The sequence below is a fragment of the Haliotis rubra genome, unplaced genomic scaffold (assembly GCF_003918875.1).
Source record: "Haliotis rubra isolate DU_JTF1 unplaced genomic scaffold, ASM391887v1 Scf264, whole genome shotgun sequence".
Lineage (NCBI taxonomy): Eukaryota > Metazoa > Mollusca > Gastropoda > Lepetellida > Haliotidae > Haliotis > Haliotis rubra.
Window position 1 is genome coordinate 157477 of NW_025766714.1, and position 12087 is coordinate 169563.

The 12087-nt window shown below is 39.4% G+C and overlaps 1 protein-coding gene across 1 annotated transcript; it reads left to right on the forward strand.

Moving 5' to 3' along the window:
- Positions 1-1621: 1621 nt before the first annotated feature.
- Positions 1622-11758, forward strand: LOC124280275 (perlucin-like). The gene is made up of 3 exons (XM_046716171.1): positions 1622-1679; positions 10070-10249; positions 11529-11758. Exons 1-3 carry the CDS (start codon positions 1622-1624, stop codon positions 11756-11758), a joined length of 468 nt encoding a protein of 155 aa, XP_046572127.1.
- The last annotated feature ends 329 nt before the right edge of the window (positions 11759-12087 follow it).

Consider the following 12087-nt stretch of genomic DNA (forward strand, 5'->3'; position numbering starts at 1 on the left):
TCTAACCCGGACCTTCACGGGTCCCTGAGAAGTAGCATTAAAGCATCAAATAATGCCCAGCATACCCATATGAAAGAGGTAAACCTGTAGTCAAAACATGTGTTACATGAGAAGTAACACGCTAATGAGATTGATGTATATCAAGTTCCTAACTTCTCTGAGAGGCATTTAGAAGTTGGGGCAGTAAGGAAGGAAAACAACTGGATGAACAACTGTGATGATCACTTGCTTGATAACAGTGTCAGAACCTACACCGAAACGTCGCTTTCACTGTAATAAAGAAGTTGTTCATCCATATATTGTTATCCTTCCTTCAAGTTCCAAATCCCGGAGCGGCCACCGTGCTCCGGGGACTGTCCCGGACTGGACACCACAATTAACGATTGTGTAATCTAGAGTGTGGCCACTCAGGGAATACACTCAAGCAAACATTGTTAACCAGTCAGTAAATCTTTATTTCATTCTAACCACTCGCCGTGGTGCATGAAAATTACATTCACATATTTGACATATTATAGACTGTGGTGCGATATATTACAGATTTAACGTACAAATGTATTACAAATACAAGATATGAATATCGTAAAGTTATAACAAACTGAATATTTTCTAATACCTTAGAATATCAGATCAAGCATATTTATGTTTACAGCCCATCCCTGGGATTCACTGTCACACAAATTACCGATCTGTGACTAATTCAACCGGTAAAACACTGCTCTATACAGGTATAGGCGAACACTGACAACGTTCACACACTCGCTCATGTACATGTTTCTATCCAAAAGGTACAACCCCACACATTTCACTGTCACAGGCAGAAAGACAGACGGACAATAGTTTATTAACGTCTCACGTCTGTACCAAGGTAAAATATACATACATTGGCACATACAAATCATTTATAAATCAGAATTATGAGGAACATAAATAGAAGTTTAACCATAAAATAATTCTTTTCTACGTTTTAGAATAAGAAAGCAGTTTTTGGCTGAAGTAAAACGTAAAGGAATCGCTAAAAATGAAACACATTTTAGCAATATCAGATTTATCTGCACACAAAGAAGTGCACTTTTTAAAACGGGCCCCTCTCAGATCATCATATATTACACATTGAAGCAATAACATGTAATTCATCTTCAACATTATTAAAACAATTAAAATATTTTCTTTTTTCTGATACAATATTTTTATAGCGGCCAGTTTCAACTTGAATCGGAGCAACCCCACATCGAAACTTTCACAACTTGTCACAGAACCCATGGTAACAGATCAACAAAAGATCCATTGATTGTGGTTAACCTGCCGCACTCTGTCCAACACAATTCAACGCCTCTACCAATCACCACACGTTAATTGGCATCCAGATAAGAGGAACGCAATGATTCTGAAGCTACTTTTCCTTTGTCTGGTGAATTATGTACCTGCTTTGATTAACACCGGATTTGGTGTTAAATGGAACGATTTTGACCATTGCATTGTGTCAATACCTTTCATGTTTGAAGTTTCAAATATCCCCAGTCATACAGAGTGTGTACTTCTGTGTCTCCAGAACGAAGCTTGCGTGTCAGTCTTTTATAGACGGCAACACCGACGGTGCCAATTCCATGACGTGTTGTTCATGTCGCCTGAAGACGGAGAGCAAGAGACAGGAACTGTGTACTACAGCTTAACAACAGGTGAGACTTGATATTATTCATGAATGAATGAGTTTTACGCCACGTTTAGCAATATCACGACAGAGGACACCAGAAATTAGTTTCGCACATTGTATCCATACGGGGAATCGACCCAGGTCTTCGGCGTCAGAAGCGAACGCTGTAACCACAAGGCTACCCAAACGCCCCAGATATTATTCATCAAACGTGGATCATTTATTCATGATTTTGTTGGGAAAGAAGCATTAAATGTTATTATAGGTTATAAGGGGTTTTGGGTAGCTTCGAAGTAGCAGACACCTGGTGTCCGCAGCTGTTCTATTTCATGGAATATTCCTATGAACAGCGTAAAACCTGATTCACCCACTCACTCATGCACTCACTCACTCCGAGATACCCGTGAAGATCCTGGTTAGAATTGGTTTTCAGCAAACCATGCTTGCTATAGTTGGCGACTAACGGGATGGGATTGACACATGTCATTATATCCCAACTGCGTAGATCGATGATCATAATGTTGATCACTGGATTATCTGGTCGAGACTCGATTATTTACAGACTGCCGCCATAAAGCTGGCATATTGCTGAGTGTGATTTTGACATCGAGGATGTGCACGTCAAAAGATTATTCAGGATGGCAGGATGGAAGTTCTGACTGTCAAGGTTGTCCGGAGGCCGTAATGTTTAGAATTCCGGGTATCAATTATTATAGCATAGTGAAGAATTACACGACACAGAATCTGTTTATCAATATGTTGATCACGACAAAAGCTGAAAGCCCATTTTAACGCATATCTAGGAACATCACTATTTGACGGGTTCGATTCCATGCAACATGATTTCAGCAGATATTTCAATATCTCGACTTATATATTTAATCGGAAACACTTATCGTGCCAGGACGGTGGAGTGCTGGTCGAATATTGTCACGCCGAAAAGCGGCGTACAATGTCTGATTCTCTACCTGGTGTTGTTGCTGGAATATTGCTAAAAGCGGCGTAAAACCAATTTCTCAAACTAATACATGGCAGTAATTCCTTATGGAAGTTCATGTAAACCACTACGTTGTAAGTATCAAACCTTGCATTATGGGCATGGTATATAAAGAGGTAAGTGACACTAGGGCCCCGTGGTGATATTACTGGAATATTGCTAAAAGCGGGGTAAAACTAAACTCACTCACTCATTGCCATTTATGTACGGAAAGTGTGTGACCTGATCAAGATATGTTCCAAGGTCAACTTGCAGTAGTAAACAGCTGGACCTGTAAATCACGAGGTAAGTTTCAAAGATAAGTGGTATAGCAAATGTACACAGGTTGATGTAAATGAAGAATGCTACTGTACCTGCACAGCCTTTCGCGAACACCTAGTATCATCAGTGTTATTACATCAGTTTCTTAAAGAACAAATAAACTTTGTTTTTTTGTACTCTTTTAACTATTACATATGAAAGATTTCTGGTCAGTCTTATGCGGAACACCAAATTAATTCTTTAAAAACTTGTGGTTAATTACTACCGAGCGATTAAAAGTTGCCAAAAAGTCGCCTGCTTCACTCTCGCCCGCCAACGAAACCACAGACAGGTTACGTAACTCTGTCGCCAGAGCACTGCAGTGACGTCATATGAGGAAGGATTTTCAGTTAGTTGTATAGAAAGTGTGTAGCAAGCTCGTCATTGTGATGATTTCTCGACTTCAACGAAGACATGCCAAATCGTTGCATTGTCGTCAATTGCTCCTAGAGGTCGGGCGATGGTGTCGCCATGCACAGATTTCCACAGGACCCCGCAGTTCGTGCAAAATGGGTTATGTTTGTGAGTGCGAAGCGAGCGTTGTGGAAGCCTGAAACGATATCTTACTTGTGTTCAGATCGCTTCACGGAAGTTAAAGAATCAAAACTGCTTACTAGTCGTAGTAAAATATGTATATGATTGATGACCATAAAGATTTTCCATGACACAACTTGTAACATAACGATTTCTGCCTCAGAAGCGAGGTTGTGGTCGAAGTAACAATAATACTGTAAGTACATGTAGTATTATATTGACACTCACCTCGCTTGGAACCGCGGGAGAAATTGTTATGTTATACGCTATGTCATGCAAAATCCCATTGGCCATCAATCAAATGCATATTTTACTACAAGTAGAAAGTAGTTTTGATTTTGTAACTCGGTGAAAGCAAACCTAAATAGCATTTATACTCAGACTGGCGGATGTTCGCGATAGGGCGCCGCCATTTTTGAAAATCGTGAAGTCACGGGCTAAAGTCAGTTAGAATTAATGAGATTATGGTTTGTTTTCATCAAGTTAGAAAATCAAAACTACTTTCTACTCGTAGTTTAATATGTATTTGAATCATAACCATAGCATTTTGCATGACACAACTTATAACATAACGATTTCTTCCACAGAAGCGAGGTTGGGGGTCGAAGTGACAATACTGCGCGACAAATTTCTTGCTACATTCACGTGGTTAACGTGCACGCACCAGTTTGTAGATACTAGTCAATGTACGTCTTTATATTTGGTCTTATAATCATACTTGTATGCATTTTGAAACTAAATAAAAAGCAGACGATCTGCTGATACTTATAGTGCATTTATAACAGGACTGTAATATCTAGACATTTTATAGTTTGCCAATGTGAATCATAATTCGCATAACGACCTTGTGTATGTCTCATTACACTTCACGGCAAAAACAACGATTCTGTTGAATGCTACGACAAATGAATAAAAACAAAATGCAAATATTAAAATTAAAACAGATTAAATTTATAGGAACAATGTCAGGCTATTACCTTGTTCGAGGAATGTATCCATCAATATCCACAAAAACGAGTGATATGCCATTCATCTGCAGCTGTTCCAAGTAATGTGTCTTTTAACAGTCTAGAATACGAAAAAGTGATATATCGTTTCAGGTATGTCACATTGGTGTATAGTCTCGTTGGTCACCCAAGATAGCACACCTGGCAACTGATTGCATAATGTCCGCCATTCTTTAAAAACGGTAATTTAGTAAGTCAATAATGAGCAATCAATCACTGTATTGGCGGTTAATCCTTTGAAGGAAGGACGTTGTTTTTACGCAGACACAGACACGTCAGAGTGTATTCAGTAAATCTACATACATAAACACTACCTTTTGACAAATCCGCTGTGTAAGATAAAAGTAATTAATCAATCAGCGTGTTATCGGTTAATCCTTTGATCGATGTTTATAATGTTGAATATTTACTCCAGACACAAGAAATGCCAAATGGGAACCTTTGTCGGGTAATCTAAGTGGTGTTACCACTAATTATACCTGTTATAAATTCATTAACTGACCATCAAGTGAATGATGACAAATAACATGTGTAGGTTTATACCACCTAACACGGGATACAACGAGGGGGTATTAATTGCTGTATTGAAAACTTATGGGCCGACACTGTTTTGAGAATACAAACAGAACTTCATTGTTGCATAAGAAATACATATAAGCATTTGCTGTGTGGTAAAACTGTATGTACCTATTTACCTAAATAAAATTTCAGATTCTTTTCTAGCAATGGCAAAATAGGGTTATTAATTTACGGATTCAAATAAATCAAATGTCAATTTTTAATATCATACGTAATAGACGTCATAGTTTTACATGACATGATTAAATATCGAGGTAAAAAAACACAGAAATGGGATCAATTTGGATCAGTCATTATACAAATAAGGCCTAACGACACCAAGCGATTTTGACAGAATCGTCTATGAAAACAAGTTGTTACTCGGAAACTAGGCAAAGCAGGAGACACAATTATATGACAGTAGATTGTGAGAACATATAGCTTTCATTGTCCACAACAGTTGTCACGATTTCAGGTTTATACAAACCTGTAAACAAGATAATTTACCCCCTGAAATGTAGATGAATTCTGCATCGGCCCTCATAGCTATTCCTCATATGACGTCACAGAGACGCCCCGCTCTGATTGGTTGAAATTTCGTTCGCGGGTGAGAATTGTGCACTGTTGTCAAAGAGGTCGATTTATTTAAGTTGATTAAAGATCGAAGTGAGTAGTTTTAATGACGGGGTTTCATTTATAGCGATGTCAGTTAGTGATTTATTATTTGTACCCCCCTAGAGTATATGTGATCTTTAACAAAAGCAGGGACACAGATGGTCATGCAAGGCTCTGCCTTCAAGTGCCTTTTGTTAATAACGACTTTTGACATATACTCCTCACAAAAAGTTAAACAACACACATTGTTAGTTTCATTACATTGTCATTTATTTAAATTGCAAATCACGGAATGATGCAATAGAAAGGTGAAACATATGTACACACGATTAACAAAATGAAATGAAATGGTATTGAGCAATAATAGACTTACAAATCATCAAAAGCATGTGCCCGTGAAACAGTCGTGCGAAATGTGCTGCATTGATGGAGCAAAATGTTAACAGTAAGGTTCAAGTCAGTTTTGGACAGTGAAGCAGTGTTCAGTAACGTATTGGCAAATGAGTGTGGAATGACTCACAAGGTCATCCAGAGTCTGGGGTGAACAAATGCGAGTAATATCCCAAGCTTCTGGGATCAAGACCAGCTTGTTGTACCAGAGGCATTATCATCCATGGATTACAGGTAGGTTTACACCAATCGGGGTGCATTTGTGAACAGTGGAGCACATTCATACCACACATTTTGCATGTTGTCTCTGAGGGTGGTTGTGTTCGGGTGATGTTGTCACAGTTATCACATAAATCAGTCACTAAAGGTTATATATTATTTGAATATGTACCTTTCAGTAACATGTCGGCAAAAATCGCTATCGAGATTGATAAAGATATTACACTGAAAATACTTGGGGAACATGAAGTTAGAAACGGATTCGGGATTCGGGATTGGGGATTCGAATCCCGAATCTGAATATTTTTCTCACATTCGTTATTCGAATCCCGAATCTGATTTTTTTTTTCACATTTGGGATTCGAATCCCGAATCTGAAAAAAATTCTGATTCGGGATTCGAATCCTGAATGTGAACAAAATATTCAGATTCGGGATTCGAATCCCCAATCCCCAATCCCGAATCCGTTTCTAACTTCATGTTGCTAAATACTTGTTGCTTAATGTTTTGTGAGGAGGATACTTCCCAAGGGAACCATCAACTAAAGCGTTGTCTGGCCACCTGTCATACAGGACATATAATCCAGCTGGGGTCATGCAGGTAGCAAAAGTACTGTAAGTCCCCATGGGCCCTAGTGTGATGATCTTCCTTCAGTTGCTGGTGACCATTAGCCCGTTTTATATTGTATTGTTCTCTACAGTGATATGTTCTCATGATATCTATGAAACTCTAGTAGTTTTACTGTCCATCGTCAACATGTTTAATCTTCAAAATGTATTCATATCTAATTTAGAAAGTGTTTTCGTCATGTCTGAGATATTGCCGATGTGACGCTAAATATTAACTCACTCACTACTGGACCTATAAAACCAGGGAACCCTGATGTGCGAGTGATCATAGGGCATATACCACAGCGAAATATTCTGAGACACCTGCCAACAAATCGCCAAGGAAATTTGCGTTCCTCAGGTGGGCTGTATTTCCATGACCGGGTGAGGTGAAATTGGGTTTAACGTCGTGCTTTGAGAATATTTCGCTCATATGACGACGTGCATGCGTGTGTATGTGTATGTGCGGCTGCTTGTACTAGCCCAGACTTAAGCTGGTTTTATAGTGCTAGCCCACTGAGATACCATGCCGCAGTGAAGCATGAATATCCCACTCAGACACATTATACTGACTCCGAGCCGACCAGTCCTTGTTGTACCCATTAATGCCGAGCGCCAGGCAGGGACCAACAAGTACCATATTTTAACGTCTTTTGGTATGACGCGGTCGGGGATCGAACCAACGACCTTCCGCTCTGCGGGCGGATTCTCTAACCACTACACCACGGAGGCGGTTTCCATGACCGGGAGTTCAAATCCCGACTTTGACCACATTTATGATTCTAGGTTTGTGAAACCTATATGTAGTCGGGAATTCACAAGTGACACTTTTTATTCGAACTACTGTTGATTCTGTGTACGATTAGAGCTCCCAAGCAACCTGGTTGATGGAGACGAGTAATGGATTTGGTGATGGTAAAATGCATGCCATTAATCCCAGTTCTCTGGACTGATACCCATAATGTCAACAGCAGGGCATGTTGCAGGCTGTCGAGCTGAATATGACTATGCGGCATTTCACATTAATAAGGCGTTCAACGTACATTATATTAAGCTGGCAGGCCATTGGGTAACTGAAATGCCTTTTGAAGCATCATAAGATTCAAATCACCCATAACAGCATTGTTAATGGTAAGATCTATGTGGCAGGCCTTTTCTCCGCAGCTAAAATTGATCTGAATATATTCTCGATTACCAAATGCCAGCTCAAATTTCTCAGCTGAAGCAAACGTCATATTAACAGCCTAAAAATACATTAATAAACACCCTAAATATATACAGTATGTCATCTTTTCGCTCTCTCTCTCTTTCGTGCCTTTATCATGTAAACATCCAATATTAATTGAAATTATTGAATTATATTATCTTGCTACTGGCAGTTCTCTGTTGGTTACCCATCTACGTTTCCATTTCAGGTAACACAATAGCCAATTATGCTGCTAAGGCAGCCCTCAATAAATCTGTGATACCACTACTGATACCATACTCTGATCATATAGCTATCATCAGATCTTTTATCCGTGATCTGATGCAAAAGAAGTGGGACACCCAGGTTGTTATCAAGGAATTACATAAATTAAACAAAAAATTGGTTACACCTACTTGGGTAGTGAGTCCAGATTTGAAGTCAGTCCCAGACTTTACGCGATATACTAACGAATACCTGTTAAAAGGTGAAGAGACCCGTGAAGACCCGGGATAGAATAGGTCTTCAGCAACCCATGCTTGCCCTAAAAGGCGACTATGCTTGTCATAAGAGGCGACTAACGGGATCGGGTGGTCAGGCTCGCTGACTTGGTTGACACATGTCATCGGTTCCCAATTGCGCAGATCGATGTTCATGATGTTGATCACTGGATTGTCTGGTCCAGACTCGATTATTTACAGACCGCCGCCATATAGCTGGAATAAAACGGCGTAAAACTAAACTCACTCACTCAATAAAAGGTGACGATCCTCCTTTCTGGATCCCTTGTGATGAAAGAATCACGGTCAGGCATGTGCTGCTTGACTGTATAGACTTTTCCATCACAAGGGATAACTATTTCAAAGTTTCATCCTCCAAGGATCTTGTTAACATAAGTTCAATTTTAATACTTGTTCTCTTAGAAAGTAATTAAATTATTACATACATTTGGATTGAGAAGGCTGTACATAGATAAATGGTATTTTATAATCGGTGGATGAAATTAGCAACCAAGATTGTCTCCTCGGGGTGGGGTGGGGGGTGGGGGTGTTTGAGTTAGAGCATTGTTAAATTAGTAATTAATAATTAAGTACCAAAACTTTCAAGATCAATTTAGCTCCCCCAAACTTTTAATCGTTGTATATTCGTGGTTTTAACTAATGGCTAAAACTCAGTAACATCGCCAGCGATTGAAGGGATGGTGTAAATCCAGCTAAGGCCCTTGCAGGTAGCAATTGTTAAGCACCGTTAGTACTCAGCCCGTTTTATATATTTCATTGTCCCGAGTGATATCAAATTTTATAGATAGATGCTAGTTGTAATTCTTGTTTCTGTGGTATTCTTGTCGTTTTTACTGTTCGTCGACAGGTTTTTAAAGATTTAACTGTATTTATCATAAATTTAGTCCAAGAAAACGACCAATTACGCTCAAAATATAGCACCGAGAGATCCATTCTACAGATGGATCCAAGGCTGGTGCCAGAGCCACTGTCACCAAGACTGTCTCCTCACGAATTCCAGACAATAGTTCAATCTTCACTACTGAGGCCAATGCTATCTTTAAAGCTTTCACTTAAATCAAACAACAAAGCCATTAAAAATCATAATCTGTTCAGATTCATTGGCTTTCCTTCAGGCAGTAAACCTGAAAGATCTGTTTGCCCGTGTGAGCTGTCATCTCATAATTCATTATTTGAAAGAGATTGATCTGTACCATAAAGTATAAATACATATGTATGTGTTGTGTGTGCATTATAATTGCCTGTTTGTAAATTTGCGCTTTTAGTCAGTGGTGCAGACTGTAAGTAGTATTCATATATCCCATTTATCTTATTGTAAATAGTATTGTTTCAGGCAGCGTTCTAAATTGTTGATAGATAAAACTGTGAAGTTCAAATATGCACATGAAAACGGGCATGTAAGTGTAACTTTGTGTAATAATTGATTTGTGTAAACTTGGTCTCGTCGCTAAGTGGCTGAAACAATTCTTGGGTATCTCAGGTTCGTGTCCACCTGGCTACGTCCACAACCGCCTCATCAACATCTGCTACCAGCTTCATCTTGACAAGATCAAATACGACGACTGTCTTGCTGACTGCACGTCAAGAGGAGAACACCTTGTTGTTATTGACAACGAGGACAAGCAGAACCACATCGTCAAGCAGATTAGGTCGTCATCAGGTGTGTGCATGTGCCTTCGAAACATCAATAACAGTCGCTATCATATGCATCCTTTTAGCAACATTACTAGTCACTGAACAAACGAATGAACATTCTGCCGGAGAAAACAACTCCCTCGAAGAACAATGATGTAAACAGCATCGAAGCCTAGAATTGTTTTCTGTTCACTTAAAGCAAACACCCTGCTCGTTATCTGTCAATGCAAAGCGGTAACAGGTTTTCCAATTATTGATCAATATCAGGGTGTCACTTGACTCATCAGCCTGCAGATATTGTTGTATACTGCTCGAAACAAGATGAGGGTCAAACAATGACCAATAGTGTCCTACACGTTTGGAAAGAACTATGGAAGTAAGTAGTGTTTAAGTGTCTGTCACGAGGAGTCAAGCTGGCTCTATCCAAAGAACTTAAACATAGAAATGAAACTCGGTGCAAAACAAAGACATCGAAAAAGGTGCAGCAGCGTACGACCTTATTACTCCCTCCAAACATTAACCTTATCCTTGATACAATCAGCGAATGACCTGCAGATCCACAGAAAGTAACTGAGACATGTGGAACTGCCCTCAAGGAACCGTTTCTTTGCGATCCTGATTAGTACAATGAACCCGAAGCATTCAAGTATAGTATCATTGACACCATAGTTTATTTACAATGGCTATCTCATTAGGTATGTAGTATGGTGATCTAACTTCAGTTGCTGGTGATCCATAGCCCGTTTTCATATTGTATTGTTCTCTATAATAATATCGTTTCATGGTTACATGCTAGTTTTACCTTCTCTGTGATACCCCAATAGTTTTGCTGTTCATCGTCAACATGTCTTTAATTTCTAACTTTATTGATGTTTACTATGATAACTGATTGTTGTCGTCACGGTATGTCTTAAATATTGCCTATGTGACGATAAATATTAACTCACTCACTCAATCAATAGGTATGCTAATGATTCGTTTGTTTGTTACACGTCGCGCTCAGCAATATTTCAGCTGTGCGACGGTAGCCTGGAGCAGACAATCCAGTGACTGAAATCCTGAGTATTTATGCAATTTCTATATGATTACAAATATTAACGAGGTCAGCGAGACGGTCAACCGTCTGTTAAAACAAGCATCGGTTGCCTGAGACCAATTCTAACGTTTGAGACAATCCAAACTCAAAGCCTCCCGAACTCTTTGTTGTCTTTGCTTTTGCTTGTAACAATTCATTTGTCAAAAATAATTACTCCTCGCTTTTCGGAGGTACAACTATATACTGAACGTGCACTTTAACCTTGCAGCTGCTGTAAAATTTAGCTACTTCTTGGACGGTTCAGATGAGGTAAATGAAGGACAATGGGTATTCCACGATGGCCAACCTATGACCTACTTTGCCTGGAGTCCAGGCAATCCGACAAATACTACAGAACAGCACGGTTACCTCGTCGCCAGCAGATTGAGCAGGGCATTTCTGTGGCAAGACAGGAGACGAGCAGAAACAAAGCGCTACATCTGTCAAAAAGACCTTTGAATTCCATGAATAAACACAATGTGCAAATACTGGCAGTCACGTCGGCGTATGTGCCCCAGGAGACAATTTCACATTTACTGTTAACTATACACAGTGTTTACCATGTCATCAAAACTTTATTTGGTGACTTCTTTGAGTGGCATTTAGAACTGGTGTGATGACAAAGGGAGAGACTTCTATGGATATACAACTTCTTTATTACAATATATGCGATGTTGCGGTGTAGATGCTAAAACCTTTATCAAGCGGTGGCTTACGGTAATGACTTTGTCAGTGCTGCCTGTTGTATTGTATTGTATTGCATTGTATTGCATCTTTTTGTATTGTGT